This window comes from Centroberyx gerrardi, chromosome 14 (genome assembly GCF_048128805.1).
Source record: "Centroberyx gerrardi isolate f3 chromosome 14, fCenGer3.hap1.cur.20231027, whole genome shotgun sequence".
Lineage (NCBI taxonomy): Eukaryota > Metazoa > Chordata > Actinopteri > Beryciformes > Berycidae > Centroberyx > Centroberyx gerrardi.
In genome coordinates, this window is record NC_136010.1 from 13312107 (window position 1) to 13338979 (window position 26873).

Genomic DNA, 26873 nt, shown 5'->3' on the forward strand with positions numbered 1-26873 from the left:
GAGAGCAGTAGAGTGAATGAGAGAAACACAGAGTGATAGTGCATATAAGCACAGTAGATAGTCAATAGTCAGAGTAGAATATTTCGAGACTTTGCTTGTCTCTTCATAACAATGCTATCAAAGCACATGGATAAAAAAATATTACTTTATATTGTAAAATAGTCATTCTGTATGTCACTCCTGTCAGAGTAACAGATTGTAATCCTTTACTGTCCTGTGAAGGTGAACACGTTTTCACATCTGTAAACAATCAAGCAGGATGAGTTGTACTGTTCCGACGCTGCAGACACACACACACACACACACACACACACACACACACTCACAAACGCAGATAGATACTATGTTTACTTTTCCTATCCCAATTATCTCATGGGCTTTCTTCTGTCATATGGGAATGTGAATACATAACAATATTCCCCTGCTTTGCAACTATGCATAAGTTCTGTAAACACTGATAAACATAGATGACTATGTGAGGTGTGGCCAATTCGTAACATGGCACCCAGTACAAAGCCAGTGCACCCAGTATAAGATGAACTGATCAGTGGTAGGTGAGGTGGCTGGATGGATGTATTGATTGGTGGCTGTATTGATTCCTCCATCTTAAATGCAACCCTCATATTTCAGCATGATAGTAGGGATCAACTTGGACACCAATTGGTCTCTTTCTCTCTGTCACACACGCACACAAAACCCTCAGTCATGCGCACTGAGAAACTCTGACCTCTATGTATAACCTTTCTATTTTCAGCCAGAGTTGCGCCCCATTGAAACAACTTGCGGTGTGAGTGGTTTTTGGGGGGACACTGGGATAGAACTGGCAGTGAGAGAAGGGGGAGCGGGTAACTCTGTGGCACCGACCCGTCTCTCTGATCCAGTCCAGACTCTGTTTGGGACGTCACGGTGTGCCGTCCTACCCTCTTTCTCTAAAACACACAACCGCAATCCCAAATAGCTCTAAATTCAGCTCTGTGGAGCGCTCTTATTTTGGCCTGGTTGTAGCTTTATGAGAGTTTTACAGTAAGAGCCACGGAATGGAATGAGCTCCACTTTGGCTTGGAGGGCTGAGTTTTGCCAGAGTCGCACTGACAGCTCATGTACTCTGTTCTCCGAGTCTATGGAGCACAATGCCGGCCAACACTGTTCCTTGGAGTTTGCGTGTTTTTATCAGACTGTAGTTGCCCACACTGGTTTCGGTAGTGACAGTTTTCTGTGCTCAAGCTACACTTACAGTATGATTAGGTGTGGCGATTATGAATAGGAGTAGGACTATACGAACTGTGGCGGCAATATACCACAAAATCCACCCGTGGCGTAGCATGGTAAAAAAGGGATAGGCCAGAGTTCATGCTGAGGTTTTGTTTCACAGATGGTAAAGTATGGTGTAAATGTATTACATCAATATCTGTGGCTTTCAATACTGCAGTTACAGTAATACATTAGTTCAGCCTTTTCCACTGCAGGAACAGTATCGACAAAATATTTATGAATCTACGAACTTGCGGTCAGCAGATCTGGCTTCAGCGGAGTAAGGTTGCCTTACATTAAACAGCTGCTTTGTTTTAGGAAAACACAACTTCTCACATAATTGTCCTGAAGAACCTCCGAGGAATGTTAATGTGAAAGAAGAATGGAGGAAAACCACTTGATAGGCCGAGAGAGCCTCAGCTTTTTATCCAGGCAGTTCCCTTCATCATCATAATCATCACCTTTGCATGAATACAAAATCACGCACACACACACACACACACACACACACACACACACACACATGCACAAGCATTCACACACGATATGAGAAGTTATTTGTGAACTTTCAACACTTTGAAATTATGAAACCAGCAATGTTCCTATTGTGAGAAAGCAGCTCTATAAACATTTGTTTCCATTTATCTTCAGTGAGAAAGGGAGGCAGAGGGAAAGTAAGAGAATATGAGAGCAATGTGAGATAGATGGAGAGAGGCTCATTTAGACAAGCTCTTGTTTTCTTAGATAAACTGTGAGGAGCGGTCGTCAAAGAGAAATGCCATGGTTTACACCCGCTACCATATCTGCTGAGTATGCCCCTCTTCCACCTAAGTGTGTGTGTGCGTGTGTGTGTGTGTGCAAGTGTGAAACTATGAAGTGTTCTCGCGGTGAACTCTTAAGTGTGTGTGCACAACCCAAATCACCACCTTATCGCACTGTGACCGCAGGCAAACAAAAAAAGACAGTGTTGTTCTCTGCAGAACAGGCATATAAATATTTACACGCTCGCCCGCATTATCTGCCAAAACTAGAGCAGGTTATGAGGGTGGAGAGACACGGAGGGGAGGGGGAGGGGGAGGGGGAGGTGGAGGAAGGGCTATCAAGATCAGACGGCCAGGTATTTCGTTTGAACATTTGGGAATATCCATGCCTGTTCCTATGAGTGTGTGTTTCAAGTAATAGTCATACCTGTGCACCTGTGGGTTTCAGGTTTCCTACGGCTGCTGTGTCTGTCTGCAGCTGTGCACCTGGATTTCTGTTTATGCTAGTTCGAAGAGTCCTGCTGCTACCGAAGTCAGCCACACACAAACATCCAGCCTCGTCCAGTACTGCTGGTGCTGGCTGATCTTCATGTACATATAAAGAAATCCAATGTCAACGTGTGATTTCATGTCCATATAAACCCCGCTGTTGACAGGAGGGTCAAATACGTAAAAGCTCTTGCTGGCCTCGGTCTCCGCAGAGCTTTTCTAACTTTTACACTCTTTCAATCTCTCTCCCTCCTTGCTGACCTTGTATCTTTCTCTCCCGCCTTTGCTCATTGGCCCGTGTGACACCAATCAGAAATGTAAACACTTGTCATGACGTAACACTTTTTGTGCCAGTGCCACAGATCTCAACAAGTGTGCGCGCATGCACACGCGCAGACACACACACTCACACACACAGGGCCAATTGACAGGGTCACATATGGGATGTGCTCCTAAAGTCGGTATCATTTTACCAGTGTAAATATTAGTCAATGTCAGGACCGTTTACACAGTAATGGCAGTCCTTCAACAGCTCCACTTTTCCTTAAAGCACGTTTTCTCTGCTCCTCTCCCTCGGGCCTCTCCTCTCACAACCTTCTCCTTATTACTCCCTTCTCATCCAGCACTCGTGTAATCCCCCGTTTCTCATTACCCCATCTTCTCCCCTTTTCTCTGTGTCTCCTCATGAGCTCCGGCAGTCTCAGACGAGGCCCAGTCGTCTCCCAGACAGGCTCAGTCCCGTTCCCCACATCGAAAATCCCCCTCTTCCTATCCTCCTGACACAATATGATTAATCATTCCATTAACTGATCCGATGTCATCGAATTGTTGAGCGGTGCTTATAATACAACCTCCATCATCCCCTGAGAGTCACCCAATCTTCAGGCCATCTTCCAAAGCTCTCAAGCAAGCTCTTCTCGTCTTTGTTCACTCCATGCCTAAAACAGCTGTCATCCAATGTGGGTTTGCCTGTTTGTCACTAAATCTGCCCACGAGTGAGCTGAGTGAATACAGGAATGTAACTGGTCAAGAGGAATCCTAGTACTGCTGAAGAGGGAGGCGCTGAGATCCTGTTAGATTTAAAGGGAAAGTTAGATGTTCTAATTTTATGGAATCAGTGTTCGAGTCTCTGTTAAACACTTAAGAGGAGAATAAAGACAAACAAACCTTTATAAGTAGGAAAAAGGAGAAGGTAATAAAAATCTCAGGCCATAAGAAACTCAGTCAAGGGCACAGAAATACAGAAGGTGACAAAGTTAATCTGAGTAAATACTTTTAAAACACTTCTCTGCTGGTTTTACATTTGATATTTATTGAAACAAAGTAGAGCATTGAGCCAATTTGTAAAAAGTAACAAAATAACAGCTATAACACATTACGTTTAACAAACCTCAAATTCATGGAGAAGCTTATAAATATACATAGTTGGGTTGCCGGGAATAGTTATGCTTTGTCTATTGAGAATCATCACAGGGATAGTGAGCAGTAACTGAGTGGTATTGGAAGTCTGTGGTAATGCTAAATCATGAACATCTGTGATATGTGTATTTGTAAAGCTGGACATGAGTGAGAATAAAGGAATTTGTGTTTTGAAACAATAAGGTGCATTTCCCTTTACAAAAACACAGTGAGGAGCCATATTTGTGAGAACGAAACAAAAAAAAAAAAAAAGTGACTTAAAAACAGGGGGATGTCCAACAAAATATTGCTCTAGGATGGAGATGTTTGTTTTCCGTTTCAAGAAGCTTAAAGGAGGATCTGGATAAAAGAAAATAAATACATACAATTTACTGATTGGTTGGATAGACGTATTATATACACAGAGCATGGAATATTTCACCATTGTAACCACAACATTGCCCATATATATTCAAACCATGTAAGTATCATAGCATAATGGTAAGTGGATATTCTGTATTAATATGGAAAAGAATGTCGACTATAATATTGATACATTTGCTGAAGATGCACTGTAGTAAAAACAGTTGAACAGACGCGTACAGACAGGTTTAAGCCTCTGTTTGAAAGTGCATAATGGTGGAGGGCTTGTTGCAGCACCTGGGGAACACTAAGGCTTCTGGGACAGCTTAATAAACGGCCCAATCCCCAAAACAGCCCTCTTATTGTACCCACTGTACTCCAAGGACTCTTTAGGCATCAACAGTATTCCTTAGACCTTGCTCAACATGTGGTGAGAGGGGCCAAATAGACTATGGATAGGATGTGAAGGCTGGTTTGGGACTGGGCCCATGAAGACACATCCATAGACTAGAGCACACAGGCATTCTCTTCTCAACACAGTCATTCTCAAACGACAAACAGGTACCTCTTAGTCAACTATACCACAAATAACAAACTATGCTATTCTTGTTAGGAAATGGGAAGCGCAGTCCAATTTCACAATCATTGTGACCCATTTGACAAGCCAAATGACAGGATATTTTCTGAGATTAAAAAAACATAAAATAAAAAGGGGGGGGAGGGGCATTGTTTTCCAGCCAGGTTTAGGCACTTGGGGGGGGGGAGGGGTTAAAATCGGCTGGCGATGACTGGGCGGGAAAAAAAAATAATAATCTGAAAATAAATATTTCACGATACTCTCAGTTTCTGAAGACATAAGATTTTTTTGAAAACTCTAACAAGGAGCAAAGAGTCAGTCTTTTTGCAATGGTATAATTGTTTAACTCTATAAATATAATTTATATAGTTTTTCTTTCTTCCATTCTCTCTCTCTCTGTGTTCAACTCCTTTGTTCCTCTGCTCATGGATACACACAGACGTATGCCCATCGTATGCAAGCACACACACACAGACGGCGCTCCTCTTCTCACTTGCAGACGAATTGGTCTACGGTTTTGGTGCAGCGCTTGCACTTGACGTAGCAGCACCAGTGGAACTTGCAGTGGCAGCGCTCCACAATCTGGGCCTTGTACTGGTCGTAGCCGCGGCCGCAGCACATGAGCTCGCAGCCATCCATGCCCTCCGAGGTCTTGTTGCAGAGGCGCCCCACCGTGCCCAGGGAGCCCGTGCTTTGGTTCTTCAGGCAGTAGTCCGGGCTGGACTCGATGTACACCAGGTCGTGGCTCGTCGGCGGGTTGAACTTGCTGTGCATCTGCACCAGCTTGCCGCGCGTGTTGAGCTTCATGGAGGCGGCGCTGTCGTACTTCTCCTTCAGCGCGTCGCCCACCTTGCGGAAGTCGGCCAGCTGCAGCCAGCAGGTCTTCAGGCTGCACGAGCCCGACACCCCGTGGCACTTACAGGACACGTGGGCCAGGTCCGACACCGTCTGATGGAGGGGAGGAGGGACGCAAGGGGGAGGGGAAGGAAAGGGAAACAAAATAACGTGGGGTTAATAAACAAAATGGAGAACATACAAAGCAGATCACTCTTATGCGTGCAAACTGCAGAAAAATGACATGTCCAAGTGACACATGCTTTATATTTTTAATTTGTCTTGTGTGTGCATGTCTTTGCACAATGTCTTCATGATTTCAAAAGGCGTCATTATGTCACGGAGGACCACATGATCTTCCCCATGTCTCCAACAGTGAGCCGAACAAAACGTTGTCCACTCATTTGTCCCACTTGAAAGAGAAGTACCCTGGCAACAGATATCTGGCAGTGCGTTTCCTTTGAGGTGGTTTCAAGGCGTTTGGAATGGACTACAAACCCCAAAGCTGCCTCCCATGATTCAGTCTCCCCACAGATCAAAGCCTCAGGAGGGGAGAGCAGACAGAGCTGTTACCCAGATGATCAACGGAGAGAGAACTCATCTGATTGACCTGGATTCTCTCACTCCCAACTCTTCATTACTCTCATCGCCTTGTCTCTAGGGACTGCGCTTTGTATCTCCCCCCTTGCTTATCTCACGAAATCTAAAAAAAATAATCAAGGTTCTTCTCCCCTGATCTTTGCCATCTGTGTGTGTGCGTGTATATAAACCCCCGCCCTCCTTACCCTCCTTCCAGCCTCATTATTGTGAAGATTCATCATCAGCCGGGCGCTGTCATACGAGCCTTTGGGGTAGCTCTTCTCCCTCTCGCGTGCGTCCACGAACTCCTTGGAGAACCTGTAGCCGTAGTTGAGGTTGTCCCCGCAGCCGCCCCACAGCCAGTCCCGGGGCAGGTCTTTGGGGCGCGCCGCCCGGCTGCACCCGCAGCTGGACAGCTCCCCCTCTCTGCAGGCACGGCTCACTGCGTTCACCACCCCCGCTGCGCTGATGGCATAAGTGAACGCTGTCTCTCGACTGCCTGCGGACAGACAAACCGCAAAGAAAGAATGATTAAATGAGGAAAGTCAGAACGCTGGGGACTGTTTTAGGCAAATCCATGTCCGGCACCGCCATTTATTAGGTTATACATTTCTATTGTATTTATTTTATAAGTGTGTCGCTGTCATATGTATTTGTACTATGTTGTGAGATGTAATGCTATGTGACAGCATTCACCATCCACTTAGATTACAGAGCACTTCAGCCAAGAGCTGTAGGCTTCTCATCACCAACATGTTCAACAATGGAATCCAGTTTGCTGTTATTGGGAATCAGCCAGAGAGAAGAGAGCGCCCTCCAGTGACAGAGACCTCTCCCAACAAGCAGCTGCCATTTCTCCCAAACTGGAAATGACAAGAACTCTTTCTATCTGTCATGATTGACTGATTTTGGAGTCATTGCTTACTAGCTTCCATTGTTTCTTCCCCCTTAACATTTCCTCAATGGAGACTGGGAGGCAAGAGGTTGAGGGACTCAAGAAAAACAAAAAAATATATCTAAACAGCTCTTGCTGTCACCAACTGCTCTTTCTCCATTACTACCAAAGTACAAACCCACAGACTAAAAGTGCACGAGTTTGGGGGAAAACTGAGATGAAGAGATGAGCAACTGGAAGAAAGAAGAAACAGCCGAGCAAACTGTAAGGCTGTATGCAGACGTTGAAGACGGGGGCTGCTACAAAATAAAAATGCACAGCTCATATACCTGCTGGGCCAAACCTTTAGAGAGCGTACTGTAATGACAATAACAGATCGGCAGAAAAAGAGAGAGAGACAGGGGGGAGAAGGGCTGAAGAGATAAGTCAAACGAAAGACATTGGGAGGAAAAACAAGACGCAGATTGGAAATGGAGATCACAAAAAAGGCAGATATAGAAAAAGAGAATGAGTGAGAGGAGAAAAGACAGATAAAAAGAGCTACAGGAGGTGGTGTCTCAATGCTGTCCAGGTGGGAAGTACTGGCGGCAGCAGAGTTGACCAGAGGGGGAAAAAGGTTATTAGTCTAGTACAACTTCAAACCGGCCCGAGGAGATTGGCCTAATAGTGGACCTGTGGACAGACGAGCTGTCGTCTCCCACGCTGCTGCCTCCCCTGGCCCTAGAGCACTCGCTCTGGCCCTGGCCCCGCTCCCATCCTCCAAGGGGGGGGGTCCTCCCCTCTGCTCTACCCCGCCCCAGGGCGAGCCAAGTCAGGCAGGGGAGAGGGTCTGACTCCCCCCTCCACCTGGAGCTCAGCCCTAAATCACCGGCAGTGGCCCAGGCCAGCAGACAGGCAGACAGACAGGCAGACAGACAGACAGATAGACAGACAGACAGAGGAGGACATGTTTACTTGGCCCAGAGTGGGCTGAGATGGGAGCGATGTCTTGAGAGGGAGGGAGGGAGAAGAGGAATGGGAGAACTGCTGCTGATGAGGTTTCTATGAAGACTGATCTGTGGAGAGGGAGTCGGGAGCAGCGGAGTGGAGGGGGGGGTGCAGATAGAGACAGACTCAGCACAAAGTTATTCACCAAGAGGAATCATGTAGAAACACAGACACACGCACATGTGCACACACTGTCACATACAGTACAGGCACACACATGTAAATGTGCACAAACGCGTACAAACACACACCACTCTCTGGATTTGTTACTTAGGAGGAATCTGAAGGAACCCCATAATGTGAACACCACAAGTGCTGACTATTATCAAAATTACAAAATGGGATCCATTCGGATTTTGCCACACTTACAGACAGGCGTACTGCAGCTCTACTATGATCACAACACTGACAGGCTATACTTTCATTCGAACTCAGTTGGAGAGTTATGATCGATAAATGCCAACGGTAAACCACCTTTACGTTGGCTCCTGAGGTGAAGGCAAACATCCAAAGAACACTAAAACAAACCATGTCAAATGATAGGATTCAAGACTGGGATTCGCTCTCAAGAGAGGACTGTAAAGCACTGGAACCTTTCATATGAGATACAAGCACACTGCATGTACACGCATACACACACACACACACACACACACACACACACATACATACATACATAAGTAGTGTAATCTCTGACAAGGTGATGTATTGGTGCATACACGCACTGCACTCCCATTAGCTGTAAATACAGGGCAGCTACAGTGCAGCTTCAGAGTGTGTGTGTGTGTGTGTGTGTGTGTGTGTGTGTCAGATTGTCTCCCATTCATCAGGGGAAAAGCAGATTCCCTGCCTCCCTCCCGCTCCATGTCGGGGGCTGGTCTAGCAGGCCAAAGCCACATGTGATTTATCCAGCAACCTCACCCACCAACTATTCCCTCTCCACACAGCTGCTCAGAATCAGCAGCCTCATACACTCCACAGAGAGAGAGAGAGAGAGACAGAGAGAGAGAGAGAGGGAGAGCGAGAGAGAGAGAGAAAGAAAGAAAGAGAGAGATCTAAGTAACACAAGTGAATATGTGTGTGTGTGTGTGTGTGTGTGTGTGTGTGTGTGTGTGTGTGTGTAAGTGGGTGTTTATAGTTGGTAGAGTGTACGCACATGTGTGTTTGTGGATAGGCCTATGTTTTGTATGCCTCCATAATGTGCTGTGTGTGTTTTTCATATACAGCATTATGTGTGTGTATGTGCCTGTATGTACACACAAAGAACCCACATCCTCTGCTTACCTATCTGCATGACCCGTCCGAACACAGAGGAGTTGTCCACCGTGCTGCAGTTCCAGCGCCGGTGTCTGAACTGGTACTGGCACTCTCTGATGCCGGTCTTGGCGCCCTCGCCGATGTACTGCATGTGGTCCTGGTAGAGCTGGCACAGCTTCTTCTGGCCCTGCGACAGCCCCACCAGCTGGCTACACAGAGGCTGGGCACCGATGATGTAGGCCTCTGGGATCAGCAACGGGTTCATGGCTAGAGACCTGGACGAGAGGACGCATAGCGCAGTCGTTCTCAATCATGTCACCATCGTGACCCGAGAGCATGCAGGTTTTCGTTCCAACCAATCACCACAGCAGCCGATTTCACTGATTAGTCTCTCCCTCTCTGGTTGAAGGTGTGCTAATCAGCTGAAATGAGCTGGTGTAGTGACTGGTTGGAGCGAAAACCTGCAGACTTTTGGCCCTTCATGGTACATGATTGAAAACCACTGCGCATACATGTAGAGTAAGCATAGACCTGGGAAGAAAGGAAGATATACGCAGGAGGAAAGGACGGAAAAAATAAAGGAGAATGAAAGTAATAGAAAGAGCAAACGAGTAAAATAAAGAGTACAAGAGCGAAAGAAAGGAAAAATTAAAGAAAGCTTTAAATCTGACACAAACGTACTGATTCGCTATTGAATTTCTCAAAGAATAGGTTTTGGCTGACTAAACACATTTTACGCCAAAGTTCAACTAATTCATCAATTTCTGACTGACTTTCTTGCTGAAGTATTTCATGACCACTGTTTCCTCACACCAACACAACACACTGACGGACGGCACTTGGCTATTAATACGGAATAACTATTAATCACATAAGCCAAAATAGGATCATTGATCTCAGCGACGGGCCCCATTCAACTGTGTGTGAGAGAAAGAAAGACAGAGAGAGAGAGAGAGAGAGAGGAACACTAGTATGAGCATCTGGTTCCAGGCCACAGGACAATTAGAGCGGCCCATCCCTGAGCCCCAAGAGAGAGACAATTAGCCCCCAGTGTAACCTGATCGACTGGGGAAACTCGGCAGCTAGGGAACGCAGACCAAGTACGCACACACACACACATACACACACAAACACACACACACAACATATACACAGCAGCACAGCGCGCACTCGCACACATATGTACGCACGCAGGGATTTCAACGCACACACAGTTTGTATCTTCACACACACACACAGGCACACAGACGCTTGCTCTCCGTCTCACACACACACACACACACACACACACACGGTCAGCAGCCTCGCTCACTCTGACACTCTAAATCATTTACACCTGTGTGTCCTCTCCGGGAGGAAACTGAAAGACACACATATTATACTTTGTGCTCCGAATTCAGCTTTCGAATTCAGCTTCTTCATGTGCGATTCCTCAGCTGAATCCGCATCAATGAATTATTTGAACTTTTATGCAGTTCCTGAATGAGCTGATTGCGAATTGTATCGGACTAAAAGCTCTTCAAATCAACTAAGATTTGAAATTATTATTTTCATATAACTTTGGCTGTTAGTCATCACCACATGACGTCACTCTTGGCTTTGATCTGCCATTGTTCAGTCAAGTATTTGGAGTAAATAAAAGTCCTACACAGAAAGCATGGGTTTGACTGCTGCGCTTCCTACCACAGTGTTCTGGATGGAATATGTACACGTGCACTAACGCACAAACACGCGCATACACACACACACGCACGCGCGCACAGGATGTAAATAGTTGTGATTTGGTTTAAGTTGTGCTTCTATGGAGATTGGTAAACAGTATTTCCCCCTATCAGAAGTTCTCTGTGTGTCTGAGAGCTGCACGGTCAAATTTAGACTTTTCTCCTAATAGCAACAGGACGTGTGTGTACACACGGACACACACATAGCCAACACTCACACACTGTATATACACACACACACACACACATGCATACACAGCGTTCGTGCTTGCACATATTTGGATACATACTCAAAAACCACAGCATTCTATGTTTTCTATAATATTCATAATTTTGGTTTGGCAATATGTGGAGAAAGAAAATAAGGGAGAAAAAAGGTCTTCCTGAAAAGCTAATGTGCTACAGTCAGCATGTTGTAATACTTCATATGTGGTGCAACTGAAACTGAGGAGGCTCACTTAGCAAACACACACACACGCGTGCACACACACACACCCCTATACTTGACTCTGAAACTAGGTAAAACACCAAAATAAATACACCCAAACAAAACATTCTATATTAGCCTAACTCCTTCACTTTTTTCATGTCTTTATCATTTTTTAAGCGCTACTTCCTCATTTACTAAAATGATTCCTCTACGAAAAGGAAAAAAAAAGAGAGAAAAGATATAAACAGAAAATAGAAGAGAGACCCTCCACAGAATACTAAAATACACACATATATATTTATATAAAAACAAGGTACGGAGAGGAAATGAATACGCACCACCAGGAGTTGGCCTCCACCACCACCTGCATGAGGAGTGTGAGGAGTGTGAGGGCAAAGACACAGTGTCTAGAGTCCAGCACGCCGCCCGAGGGCCAGCACACGGCCCGACGCACACAGCCCAGCCCCAGGTTCATACTGCTGATCTGCTGATCTGCTGATCTGAGGGAGGAGAGAGAGAGCGGGATGCATGTCACTGTCTGTCTGTCTGGAGGTTTGACTCTCACACACACACACACATATAGAGAGAAAAAAAAACAGAACATAAAATAATGCAGGGAGAGACGGAGAGAGAAAGACGTGTGCATGTCTGAGATGTCGAAATACGCAGGGAAATTTATTTTTCCTGTGTGTATGTGTGCGCTGCCTCTATATGTACACATGCGCTTGTACATGCATACTGCACTCTGTGTGTGTGTGTGTGTGTGTGTGTGTGTGTGTGTGTGTGTGTGTGAGACTGATGAGAGCCCTGGGGCCGTCAGTGCTTGCAGAGCAGAGCAGTCATTTGGCAGCAGGTCTGAGTGTGAATCACATAAGACTGATAGACAGACAGCCAGAGACGACGCAATGGCCATCAAACCCCAGCTACACACATTCCTACCTGAAAGTTCATTTTTGTCTGAGGAAGACAGGCACAAAGGCAGAGATAGAGACAGACAGAGAAATGCAGAGAGAGGGAGAGAGAGAGAGAGAGAGAGAGAGAGAGAGAGAGAGAGAGAGAGAGAGAGACATTTGAAAATATAGGTGGGGGCAAGAATGTTTGACTTCCAATCATTATCAGCTCTGATTAGCATAAAATGCATTCTTGGCCTAGGCCCCGTTTTTAAATTCATTTTGCATATTTACTGTAGAAAAATTAGTCCTCCTCTATTTAAACCAACACTGATGAGTGTATTTGATGGTTCACATAAATAGTTTGTATCTAACAAGACCAGCCCCAGAGCTTAAAGAGGGTTTACAGTGAAACTGGTCTATTTTCAACCTAGCAAGCCAGATTTTAATTGCTTTGATGAATCATTAAATTTGTCACGTTTGATTTTTTTTTTTTTTTTTTTACTTCAAAATAAGGAACGTCCTTAATTATTTGGGAAATTAAAGTAAAAATGGTTCCACAGCGTGTGATTCGATTTTTTCCATAGTTAATGAAATTAATTTAATGAATTTAACAAGCAAAATGAAGGCAAACACTCATTGAACGTAGTCAAATTAAATTCCATTTAGCCTAATAAATATTTTATTTTTCAATAATTGTAAGGTGTACCAAATATTTAATTTGACGTCTAACGTCAATTTCGGTCTATTATGAATTTCAAATTAATTCGCGTTTATTAATTTAATGTGGAAATATGGCCTGTAAATAGACACGTCAGCGGGTGATCGCCTATGGCCTAATTCACTGTGGGTAAAGCCTTTTTTCCTAACGAAAATTGCTGGGAATTAAAAGGAGGCTGAATAAATAAATGAATATAATTTCAGTTATCTGTAGACTACTGCAGGGCTTTGGTGATTTTAGTTTGGCTGCTATAGGCTGCAAAAATGAGTTAAAATAATTTGCCCCTAAATTTGCGAGTTAAACCTGTGCCAGCTCTGCAGTCGGTTGTGCGGATTCTCTGGGTACTGGGACTCAGAGCAGCTCTAATTTGTCACGCTGCGTTATTTTCCAGGGTTGAGTCGTCGAGACCTGGGCCTGCTTAATACTCATTAAAGACAAGGCCAAGTTCACCATCACTCACCCAACACACACACACACACACACACACACACACGCACATGTGCTTTCAGTTTGTGCACTGCCTCAATAATAGTTGGCGGGGTAATGTTCTCTTGTCTTTCTATTCTTCCACTAGAAGCATAAACTTAAGCAATAAGCCACGAGAGGCAGCGGTTTACAGTGATTTCAGAGCAGCTAGAGGGGCCGTGGCCCGCCGCGGAGCCGAACTGAAGAAATCTTTTACATTTCAAATCAATAATAATTAAATGTTATTCAGCCAGGTGACACATACCAGTATGAGTTAGAGCATTAATATTGAAAATCATAACTGTTATAGACAACGGTCACAGGTGCGAGTTCATCGGATATTTTACAACGGCTTTGGCTGTGTATCAGCCAATCAGAATTGAGGACCAGAATTGAGGTTTTATAAAAAGGCACAGGAGAGCAGGCTATGGAAAGGCTGCTACCCGCGTGCCTCTCACTTGTTTTTTTTACTTTACTCGTTTTTGTTTTTGTTTTAGGCTACTTTGCAGTGGCTTTCAGTTATTTGACAAACCGGTAAAATGCACCCTTGAAATTGTGCATAGGCTATGTATTTTTTTTATTATTATTATTTTATTTCAATTTGCATTGCAGACATGGCAAACCCTGAGCAAGTTGCGCAAGTCATGCGGCTCCGTGACCCTTGGGAACGATTTGACCCGAATTAACCATTCATACGCGTTGATCAGATGATTGATGGCTACCAGGCTGATTTCTGTCGGTAAAAGTGGGTATCAAATTGAGCCAATTTGGTGGGGGGGGGAAATCCTGCCGCTGTCAAAATGATAACACATCTTAAGTGCAGGTATTTATAACCGGACAGTTTCTGCTGGGAGAGATCATTTTGCATTTTAAGAGCCGTGGAGCTACATTGATTTACATTAGACCTCAGGGTTAATAAAATAAATTATGTAAATCCTGTGATCAGCAAAATGTCTAGTTACCCAAGCAGTATTTCATAGTTTGGTCATATTTAGGCCCAACCAATATCTACCTCAGTTTTGGCCTATATTGGCTTAAATATAATTTTCAGGATGACTCAAGACAATTAATGAGACTGATTAATGTGTTAACTATAATAGCCTTTAATTCATATTTTCATTAAGCAACAAATCTTTTGTGAGAATGAGAGGGGGAAACGAGTATTAGGGCCCTATATGTCAAATTGTTAAAGCATAATGAATGACTATATTTAAGCGAATCTATTCACAATATGGTCTATATATTTAAGTCTACAGGCTAGATGAAATAGGCCATTTCGTCAATGATTTCAAACGTTTTAGATCCTAAGTATTATATTTTTATTTTCATTTTGGCCAAAAAGTGACTGAATGGAACGTTCAGAGAACAGTCAAAAACTAAGAAAAAATTCACCATTTGCCAAACTGGCACCGTAATCTATAATAGAAAAGTGCCCCAAATTAGATCAATGACTGAAATATTAGCCCTACTATGTTGTGCCTAGTTGCCTGTTTGTTCTGACGCTTATAAAACCAGGAGAGGGAGCCAGGTACAAGGATTTGATGATGAGAGGCAGCAGAAAGGACACACTGCCTGACCAATTAAAAAGGCTCTTTTAACAATGGACAGGCAAAGCAGTCTATTTTTTTCGTTTTAATTAATATCTAACAACAAATTACCAACATTTGAGACATTTTGCATTGAAGACATGCAAGTTAATTTGCCCAGCAGGCCACCGGCATATGGGTCACCTTCAATGCGGGGGGGCAACATGTTGCACAGATCACATCTGTCAGGAGGACATTTTTTGCCAACTTCATGAACCAGTAGCATTAGTCCAAAACTGTCCTATCGTAACACACATTTTGTTTCTCCCTAGAAGAAGGAATACGGCTGTATGGAAAAAGAACTGACCGAGAGGCCTATACTCACCACGGAGCACAGCCCGTTAGAAGTTGTAATCCACTTTCTGCAGACGGTATCAAACCAATAATCCCAGTGCAGGCCAGGTAGATTTAAGATCTCCTTTCCCGCAGTAGTGAAGACGAGTCAAGGCGTTTTATCCGGATCTCCTGCAAAGTGCTTGGCTGGTGTGTAGGGCAGAGCTACTGGTGATAGTTCTTCAGGTCTGGTGTTTTGGTGTCGGTAGAAACACGGACGACCAGCAATCAGTGAATGCGCTCCGTGCGCCAGACAGCGAAGGGAGAGCTGGTTAGAAGCAGCGGGCTATTTACAAAGTCCAAAAACAAACTGGAAAATAGTCAGTGCCTTTAACGAACCTGTGCGTGATTTTGCGTAAACACTTAATGACAAAACCATTTACGGCAACTCAAACTGCCACTGGCAGAAACGTCGGCAGTAAACTTTGTCGATTCTCTTTAGATGGGAAGTGGCCTACTTTTACCCCCTATTCAAGTGACAAAATGCTCCAGATTACAGCTATATGAAGCCGGTGAATATGCAAAAGCTTGATAAAAAAGATTAAATCCAGGCGTTCACACCTTCAGGTCAGAGCGCGTTTTACCTGCGGAAACATCCACACGGGGATCCTCGCCACAAACGACTTGTCAATTCACCTTCCATTCTGTACAAAACACCGATCGAGTCTGACAATCCCTTAGCTCGAGTTAAAAGTCTTCACATGCAAAAATAAAGTCATCCGCCTCGCAAAGAACAGATGCAACAATTAATCGGCTCCAAAGAGTATAGGCTCCAAAAACTTTCCGTGCGGGCTATCTCCAAACAGTGCGGCTTGGCGAGAGCGCGCGGTGCCAATGAGGGGAAGAGTAGCTACGGCGTATGAACAGCGGCTTCGCTGAGGCTGAGCCTGTCGTCCTCTAGACCGTGTGTGTGTGTGTGTGTGTGTGCTGAAGTGCAGAGTAGTATCGCCGACTCCCCTCTCTCTCTCTCTCTGTTTCTCTCTCTCTCTGTTTCTCTCTCTCTGTTTCTCTCTCTCTCTCTCTCTCTCTCTCTCTCTCTCTCTCTCTCTCTCTCTCTCTCTCTCTCTCTCTCTCTCTCACCTGCTTCAATCGCCTCCTCTCTCAAACTAGCAGACTGCAGCATTGATGCGCAGCGCAAAACCTTCAGATGGCGCATGCGCTTCACATTTCTCTCGAAGCCTTTTTTCTTCTTCCAGTCACCAACTTTCAAGAACCGAGGAATTTGAGTGTAGGTGAAATTGTTAAAAAAAAAAAAAAAAAAAAAAAAAAAGAGAGAGAGAGAGAACAGGGCGGAACGGGCTGTAACAAAACAAGCGTCTCTATTACCTAAAATAAACTTATAAAGCACCCGAGGCTATTACCCTATCCATGCCAGAGCAGAGTTAGGATTTTCACTCGCAGCAGATCGAGTTACCACTCAGTAAAATCAAGACAAGCAGGTCCGTATCGTGTGCTTATACAGGCTGCTCTCATCACCTGCAGGCCCGTGAGCATTACGGTCATTACAATAATTATTATTTTATGGTACATTATCTCCATACATGTTGGAAGTATCCGTAGGCTTTACAGTTCGATATTTGTCAATGAACCCGATGATGAAGTGTCAGCGTGTCACAGTTTCATGTGTGTCACTGTGGATTTCTCAGTCCGCACATTGAAGGCATTCAAGGGTGAACGCCTCGCTATTTTCAATTGCGCTGGACAGAATTTCTTCTGGATTGAGGAAATAGAGATAGAGTAACAGTCACCTATATAGAAGGAAAAGAATGCTAAAATGCAAGTAGGCACTCTATTTTGGAAGGAGGGGAAGGGGGGGGGTAGTCACCTGAATATCTGGCTGTTTGCCTGTATAACGACTTGCCTCAAGTGCAACAGGAGGAAAGAGAGATGGAAAGTGAGATGCATGCAGACTCTTATTATACTGGTCAGATTTTAGACTAATAGTCAAGTCCAGCCATGGGCAAAGCCATTATTTTGTTCATTATGTATATTCCATGTAAGCAATCAAGAGGCCTGGTCAGATTGGCTAATAGTTATTTTTAGTCACCCCAAATTACACTAGGCAAGAGAAAAAGAGTGCTGCAGGCATCATTTTAAAAACCTGGACCCTCAGCTCAGCATGATTTGACTGATGGAAGTGTCTGTATCTGTCAGTATCACCATGTACAGCCGGCCTATCTGATAAACAGTTGTTGAATTGGCTTGAAGCATGTCCAGCCTTGTGGATTCAGTCCCACGACACACAGAAAGATAAGCAGTCATGCCAAGTGGCACCAGGTCCAAGCTGAACCTACTGACACAACGGCTGTACGGACACAATGTGTTGCAAACGTTTCTAAAACAGTGTCAGTAAGCATAATTCAGAAGGGCTTCATTTAAAAATTGTATACAGTGTAAAAAAGTCGACCAGAAATTAAGCCAGTATTTCAAAAACACAGCTGATTCTATTCCCAAACCCATGAAATATCTGACTCACATGTAATAGTAATCCATAATGTGCTTTACTTATAATATTTTTGTCAGAGAAGGCATCAGGTTTTTCACACAGTGGATGTCTTATTTTGGAATGAAACTCCTGCAGTAGAGTTGTGTGCAGTGTTAACCGTGCTGGATGCGGGAGAGGCCGGGACTGTGCTATAGCGGACTTAAAACATGCTCAGCCACATTACTGAGCCCCCTCCTCCCTAACCATGCCTCTCTACCCCTCCCTCCCTCCATCATCCCTCCCTCCGTCCCCCCCCCGTTCCCCTAGGAAGAAAACTGGGCAACATCTGGCTGAGTTTATGAGAGAGAGAGAGAGAGAGAGAGAGAGAGAGAGGGAATTGGTAGACCATGAAAACTGGGAAGAATTCTTTCTTGGGCAGCGCAAGAGTCCATTGTTGTAGTTGCCATTAGTGGCGGTGAAACTGTAATCTTGTGAAAATACCCATTGTTGCGCTCAAATTTACCAATAACATTGCTAATGTCAATGCTCACATTATTGTCTGTCTGATAAAGCACATGTTCCAGTTCTTGTGAAAACAACTTTTATTCAAACAACAGAAACAAGTTGACCACTGCAAAACACTGTAGAACAAGTCAAGAGTGAATATTGTTACCCCAAACTTTCACAGTCATCACAATCATGCAAGCAGCCCGAAACCACACACACGCACTCTCTCTCTCTCTCTCTCTCTCTCTCTCTCTCTCTCTCTCTCTCTCTTTCTCTCTCTCTCTCTCTCACACACACACACACACACACACAGACACACTGTACAAAAACTGTACATACTAGGTAGGAGGAATGGAGACATTGTTATACTGTTGAATCAAAACACAACACTACTATACATTATGGTCACCTCAGGTCAACCTTCAGTACAGTGAAAAAAAAAGTAATAATACAGTGCTTTGAAATGCAAGTCACTTCATTATCAACAGATAGCCACTCAGATGCACTGGATCAATAAATAGACAACAAAATAAAACATCACTCATCAGCATAATAACTCACACGCAGCTGTTACAACTCCAAAAAAAACAAAAAAAGAGTGGCACTCAAACTGTTTCGGATGTAGAAATCCAAACAGAACATGATATTGGTTCATTAAACAAAAGCACAGCGGGCTAAAAGAACACAGGGAGAAATGTATAAACAGACTGTTCTTACAGTAAGCTGGCTGATTTGAGGTCAGCTGTGTTTCCCTCCCCCTTAATTAAGGTTCTGATTTTAGGGAAGGTGTAAGCTGACCCTAAAACCCGTCGTGGGCATCTTCACCCCGAATGCAGCAGTTCTCACTGATGGATCCACAATAAGAAGGAGATAAACAGATAAGTAACGAGGGCTGTTAACTGGGTTCTCTTGGTTTCAGAACGATGCAGAATACAGTCCTGTTTCAGTGATCGGTTCAGCAGACAGGGACGGTTCCTTTGGCACGGTACATTGAGAAGGTCTCTGTGGATGGTGAGGTCCATGTTGTGATAGTCACAATAGTCTGATATTTAGCTGCAGAGGTAAACACGTTCATGCCATCGTAAATCAGTCCGGGATTGGCATGGGTTTACGCCTAGTTCCACTGGCTCAGCTTAGCCGTAGTAGTCTACAGTGGTGGAGTGATTGTCGGTTGATGTGCAGCCAGAACTCTGTAGCACCGCGGCACTGTAAAATGAATCCAGCTCCCAGTCTATTGAAAACAGCTAGGGAAATAAAGGCAGTGGATCGCTTGCCAATACCTTGTAGCCCCACAATGATGAATGATGCTCAGGCTGGTTGGATGAGGGGCAGTCATGTACATTGGGGATAGATCCTCACTGGGCCATGGCATGCGTTAATGCAGAAGGGGGGGACAGTCCTCCGTAAAGAGACGGATCTCCTGTGAGGTCTTGAAGGATTGTTCATCGGCTGAGCGCTGAGATTGTCCGCAATGCACTGGATTGGTGAGTGTGAGAGTGTGTGTGTACACTGTATGTGTTTGTATGTGTGTCTGGTGGTGGGGAGAGGTGGTTTGTGTGTGTGTGTGTGTGTGTGTGTGTGTCTACGCAGATGAAGCTCTTGAGCCTCTTGGTACCTGGCTCCACAAGCAGCTGTGGAAAGAAACAGTGAGGAAAAGCATTAGTGTGAGAGGTCAAGCACAAAGAATGAAAAAAAAAAAAAAAAAAAAAAACACGAACATGCAACTAACACAGCGATATAAAGTTGGGAGAAGACGCATAATCTATCCAAGCATCTTAAATCGTTTTAATTGCCTCAGTTGTCTGCTAACAGGTTACATCATACAGTGACATCGCCTTGGTAACGGAGGAAGGGAATTCTGAGACTCAGGTCCAGTGTAGATGTTCTGGGGTTTTCCTAGCTATAGCTTGACCGCTCTGTTCCTCTAGCTGTCTGGCGAGCCTCCAGAGCTCCTTAAGAATGCCTTAAACGCACTTGGCAACAGCCCAAACATCAAGTGCTCATTTATAACAAACTCTATCGGAATGTGTCTGTTATTCAGGCCGCAGAGCAGTCGGCAACAAAGTCACTCCTTTCCTGAGGGGTTAGGTTGGGAAAAAGAGAAAAAAAAAAAACAATGATGTATGTCCAGCAGGACGGGGGCGCCTCATTGGCTGAGCAAACAGGCCTCAAAATAACTACCAATCACTGAAGACGCTATCATCAGTCACTCAGAGAGGACAGACGGAAAGAGCTCTAATACAAACTTTGTGGGTGGAGGATGGGGGGAATACCAGGGGACCAGAGACATGTGCAGGTAACGCTTAAAGTTTGGAGAAGCGTTTTGATAAAAGGGATTTAACCTATTCTGCATGATGACCCAAGAGAACCTGAAAGAAAGGAGATTAACACTTTTTAATGGTATCAAGTTGAGGAAAGTGTGTGGTGAGCATAGAGGAGAATGTCAAATCCTATGGAATTTGTCCAGATCTGCAGGGCTGCTCACACTCTTCCTGTCTCACTCTCATTCTGCCTGCTGATTGGCTGCCAGGCTGAGGAGGACCATCCATTACAGCCAGGAGTAAATAAACAGCCATAGCAATTAAAACAAGTGCCATCATTTGTTATGCAACACTGTGTGTGTGTGTGTGTGTGTGTGTGTGTGTGTGTGTGTGTTTGTGTGTGTGTGTGTGTGTGTGCACATGCAAGCCAGCTTATGTGCACATGTGTGTGCAAATGTGTGTTCGTGCACGTTTGTGTCCATGCGTTCATGCCTGTGTGTGTAAACTTGTGCATGTGTGTTGGACGCCATTCTCAGGTTTCTTTGCCGTCGTCTGCACTTTAATTAATGATTTTGGGGCCAGAGAATCAACAAATAGGGCCCCTGGCCGGGCATAATGGAGAGCACGACCTGCCTGTGGATGTGCTGGAAGACCGCTCCTCTTTCTTCTCTGTCAACACCTCACTACCTCCAGACAACAGGCGCATTCACTACACAAACTCACATGTGACGCCTGCATTCATGTTGTTAATGAGGAAGTGTGTGTCTCTATGCGGTCATGTATGTGTGTAAGCTTATCGGCCTGTGATTATTTTACATGTCGACATGTTGTGACAGAGTGTTAAAGTGATATAGTTTATGGAATTTTATGTTTCTGGGTTTAAGTTCTGCATTTGTGGCTGGGTTTATGCACACTGTAGAATCTATTACATGTGACATAAAGCAAAGCATATTACGGTCAGCCTATGTATTGTGGAGCCACGCCCCAGATAATTTGGTGAGCTCAAATGGCTCTACCGCTGTGCCTAAAGCCTCTTCAATCTAAAGGTGATTATCAACAATTTTCTGTAACATCAGCTGCCAAAGGCAGTAAAAAAACCCAGCTTCATTTATACTGACATGCACACTGCTATGCAAAAAATGTCCATTTTAACAAATCATTTAATTTCATATTCAGTCTTAAATTATCATTATTATTATTATTATTTTAAAGAAGTGAAACACTAAATTGGGTGAGATAATGCCACTTGTTACCAACACTGCTTCATTTGTATCAGGAATTATCTACAAACACGTCAATATCTTGAAACAATATATTGAAACAAGAATAAACAGATCACTCCACTAGTATCACAAAAATAGCATTTGAAACAAGTGAATTTGCATTGGACAGAAATGATCTCATCCCATTCTTTTTTTCACTTTTTAAAAAAATAGATATATATTTTAAGACTCAGTACTACATGAAATGGCTTGTTGGAATCATGTTTGATATAAAATGGACTTGCAGATAACTCTTTAGGCGCTGATGCACAAATTTGACACAAAATGGCAGACACACATGGAGACTCCATTCATCAAATAGAGAGTGGTGGTGTGCAGCAGTCCTGTTGCAGAGGGACTGCATGGGTGGGGAGCCTGGTAAAGTTAGCATCTCACACTGTGAAGTGGCCTGTAATCCTCAGAGGGAAGGCTACACTCGACACTCACTCCCACACAACAGACGCATCCCAGCCACTCTCAGAATATGCCACTTCACTTAGGTTTACCAGTGATGTTCATTATTCCCAGCCTATCTGCTCTGAATAGCATTCTCTTTTAAATCAGAGAATGAACAAAAAATGAATTCACTTTTGCTAATGAGTTTCCTTCTTATGTCACACACACTTGAACTTTAGGTTACACATTCCTATGACTCTTTGGTGCTTGGTTGTGTATTATAATCATTGTTTGTACTGCCCTTTAAAATTGAAAAGAGCTGCTATACTCATGCATTTTCGTACTTAGAAATGACAAATGATCTTGGACGTTTCCATTGCTCCCTCACACCATTCTGCCATCATCTCCCTCTAACTCCACCATCAGCCATTCCTATCTTCCACTCCCCCCTATAGCCCTCATCCTCCACTCCACTCCTCCACTCCCAGCGTGCTTGATGGTGGGATCAAGGCAGGGTGAACCCTTTCTCAAATTAATACTGGTTTAGCCTGCCATTGGAGACAGGCAAATGATCGACTTGTCAAATGCTGCAAATGCCCTCAGCAGAGGCAGTGCAAGGCCTGGTAGAAGTGAAAAAACATTTATACTGCCTGGTGCCCCTAAGTTAATTAAACAACATTCATCTTGTTGTTAAGTCTGATTGACCAGTATTGTGTACCTACATACAAGTCTGGTTAACTAAAGTATGCTAGCCTGGTCCCTGGCAAGTAGAAAGATAAGCTAATTAACAAATATGCACATAAATAAAAAAAAGCAAACAGTTACAGTTACAGTAAGTGAGGTATTTCTCCCTTTCTGTTTTGTTAGTCTACCTGCATACCCCACAGGCCATACTAGTCTGTCTTTCTGTCCATCTGTCTGTCTTTCTGCCTTGGGCATTGGATGTCAAGCCTGAGAGTCTGCATGTGAGCGAGGCAGTCTGCCTGGCCGAGCCCCTTCTTGTCTCTAAGTGGTACTAATGTAAACTGCTTGTTAAAAGGATCCTTGCAGAGTTTGGGGACCACCAATGTTAGAGCTCCACTCTTTCACTCGCAATTATCCTATGATTCTTGTTCTTTCACTCCTAGAGGAAAAAAAAGAGAAACACACTAAATTCAATTACCGGTACAAAGTTTCCCCCCCGTCACTCTACCAAGAGGGGAGATGTAAAATAAGCCATTCGGTGGGATGAAGGGGCAGACGTTGGGGGTGAAACGCAGAGGGAGAGAGAAGTGACAACTGGCAATTGAGCCGACTCTCTCCCGCTATTCTGTCAAAACAGAAAAAAATCCCTAAATAAAATTAAAGAGAAGGGCCTATAGATATTTTGCTATTGGAAAGAAAATAGCTGAGATGCTTTGTGAATGTGGACCTGCAGAAAAGATGCCATGTTTCAGGTAGTCTGGTTTAGCAGCTTTGATTTTACCTGGGAGAAGAGAGTCAAAACAAAAATGCTTATGACAAAAAGCCTTGCAGTCAAGATGATGACACTACAAATCACTGTTCTTATCATCTGTCTGATTTATTGAATACAGAGCCTAAGGATATTATCAACAATGTAATGTTGATTAATTTCAACAGTCTCAGTGATGGTAGAAAACACACAGCACCTCTATCTCTATGCAGAGTTGAAGGCATTGACTTACAGCAAACATGATAAAGAGCACTTAAAATTTGGTCCAATTCCAAGTATGTCACGGATCTAAACTCACACATACCCAAGAACCGCAAACATAGATTACACATGAGATGGGTAAAATAATATCACGTTACAGGAAAACCTTGAATTTTGATCAACAACAATTGTTTGCGCCATAAGCACACAAGTGAACAACACATTCAGATCTATGCACACATGCACATCCAATCATTTTGAAACCATGGCCTTTTAAAACCCTTAAAAAATATGGTCCACATCAAGCCGTCCCGGGAAGAGAGAACATCTCCCCTGTAACAATTGCTTCAAGAGCTCGCTTTTTCTTCCCTACTTTTCTCCTTTTTTCCCTCTCCCTTTCTTTTTTTTTCCGCCTGACTTTTACAACTTCCTCCTGGTTGGGGCTGCAGCTCTAACCCAAACAAAACTCCATTTTTTAGTTATTGGCCCTCATGGCATGTAATGGAGAATCAAGCTAATTATCCCTACAGCTGTTTTCACTTGCTTTTTATGTAAGCAATACCTGGCTGATCCAGAGAGCAACAGTGAGGCCCTTCTTAGCGCTCCAGGCCTCCAGGCCGGCTGGAATTAGAGAGCAAAATGCCAGTTTTTCCTCCCCCCCAATACTGCCCGCACCCCTGAACCCACCTCCCAACACACACCCCGACCCAACCAAACCCAACCCAGCCCAAACCCCCCACCAACACCCCAAGCCTCCATTTCCACTCCCTCACACACCTCTCAAACCCGCCCTTTGATGTCCAACAAAACCACTATTCAACAATTAAGATGGATCTGTACGAGGAGCGCTCATTTTCCTCCACTGACGCTCCCTGACGATTAATGAAGGAGGTGAGCTAGGGTGTGGCCTGGATTAAATTGGAACCATCTCTCGCTGTCACAGGACTAGAGAGAGAGAGGGGGGGGGGAGAGAGAGGAATAAGAAGAGGGAGGGGAAGAAAGACAGAGGGGGTAAAGGCAGAGAGCGGGAGAGAGGGGGGGGGGAAAGAGTGAAAGAAAACAATCCCTCACTGGCTAATTACATAATTTCCTTCATCTGAGCAAACACACGCTGGGTGAAAGCAAGCGTGAGCGAGCCTCACAGATGCCAAGCCAAGAGGTGCTGAGGAGAGCTAGTAACACAGTCTACCACTGCTCACCAGCAATGGGGATCCTATGCTATAAGGTCATTTAGCGAAGTCTCAGAGGAAACATTATCTACACAGTTTGTAGCTCTTGACGGATTCATACTCATAACCTTCGTATTACTGATGCTTCCTTCTCCAATAATCTCTGGGTAAAGTGACTTGAGTGCAGATAGACAATAGCTGGTGTAATGTTTCCCTCATAACAGTTCATTCCTCACTGTAGCCAGAATCTGTTCAGTACAAACACCACTAGGTGGAGTTCACTGTTGATGAAAAAATATCACATGTATCAAACTCATTAAACCCCCATGGAGAGGCAGTGTGCGTCTGTAAGTGAATCAGACGCAGTGTATGGTTCACATGTGCCATTCCTGAGCTTTATTCATGTTCAAACCTCACTTCAGTAGTGTGCATTTTTTTTTATCCCTTCCATCTGGTTCTGCATAGTTCTGTTTTCTCAGTTGTTGCTCCCTTGTTCCTCGTCGAGATGACATCTGGCTTGAAATCGACAGAGACAGAGGGAGAGAAAGAGACACTGGTAGCAATTTCATAACCTCTATTATTTCACCTAAATTACAGTAAAGGCACTGCCAGCTACAGAGAATAAAAGAGCAATCCCTCCCTCCATCTCTCTGCCTCTCCCTTTCTCTCGTTTTGTCTCTAATCCTGTGAGGAATGATAGAGGGCTCTCAGTGGGATGGTGGTGAGTTCCAGGCAAGGTGTGCCAATGTACAACTGATACGGGTGGAATCTGCAGTACCTACTCCTTATGTGGAGGTTGTTTTGACATATTTTACACACACACTCATGCACCCATACACACACATACACACGCAAATGTGTGTGCTTTGCACAAAAGTGACACATGAACATATACGTGCACATACATGTGTGCATGCACGCACACAGATACAGAAGCACACACTTCAGAGGCAGAGGGAGAAGAAGTATTTTTGGCAGGACGTGTTCAAATATTCATTTATCACTCACGAGCCCTAAGGCGAAAAAGAAACTATGTTCATAAAAGCGCATAATGTTCATGCAGGTCCAAAATACAGGTTTGAGCAACAACAATAAAAGCTGCGTGGAATTTTATCTCTCCATTTCTGAGTTTCCCTCTCTCCCTCCTCCTCCCCTTCCTCCTCCCTCTCTGTCGGTCTGTCTGTCTTTGCTCTCAGAAGTTCCTCTCTGACTAATCTCACTCATTTACTCCTTAAAGCCTTTATTCTTTTTTTTTTCTTATCACAGGACTCCAGTCTCTCCTTCTCTTCCCCCCTCTCTTGCTGTAAGCACAGTATGAGTGGCAGTGTTTATGTTACTGAGAGAGATGTCTAGAGCTCTGACTGTGGACCAGCTGCATGTGTGTGTTGGAGAGCATGCCTGTGAGTGCCTGGATGTGTACGTCTGTGCGTATAGCCCAGCGCTGTACCTATTTATCACAGCAAGAATGGGTGCGGGGAGCCTGGTGAGCTCGTGTCCCATAACAGGGCCTTGACCTGGAGCTAAACCCAGAAGCGGAGCAGCAGAGGCCCATCAGAGAGCCATCAGAGCGCAGGCCGCAGAGCGGCGAACGTGCCTGCATCCTGACACCAGCGCAGGCCCAGCCAGGCAGGGGGAGACGAGTGAAACCTGAGCCCACATTAA

The 26873-nt window shown here is 44.4% G+C and overlaps 2 protein-coding genes across 2 annotated transcripts in view; both read right to left on the minus strand.

Annotated features, from left to right (window-relative positions):
* Positions 1-3793: 3793 nt before the first annotated feature.
* On the minus strand, positions 3794-16449 carry wnt5a (wingless-type MMTV integration site family, member 5a). Its single transcript, XM_071921074.2, has 5 exons — positions 15530-16449; positions 11881-12034; positions 9419-9666; positions 6459-6751; positions 3794-5787 (listed from the first exon to the last, which is right to left on the minus strand). Exons 2-5 carry the CDS (start codon positions 12015-12017, stop codon positions 5329-5331), a joined length of 1137 nt encoding a protein of 378 aa, XP_071777175.1. The 5' UTR covers positions 12018-12034; positions 15530-16449; the 3' UTR covers positions 3794-5328.
* A 3600-nt stretch (positions 16450-20049) lies between these two features.
* The window catches only part of LOC139928489 (ERC protein 2), a 150301-nt gene continuing 143477 nt past the window's right edge, over positions 20050-26873 (minus strand). The window contains exon 19 of the mRNA XM_071921060.2: positions 20050-20100. The gene's annotated coding sequence lies outside the window, so the exon portion shown is untranslated. The remainder of the gene's footprint in view (positions 20101-26873) is intronic.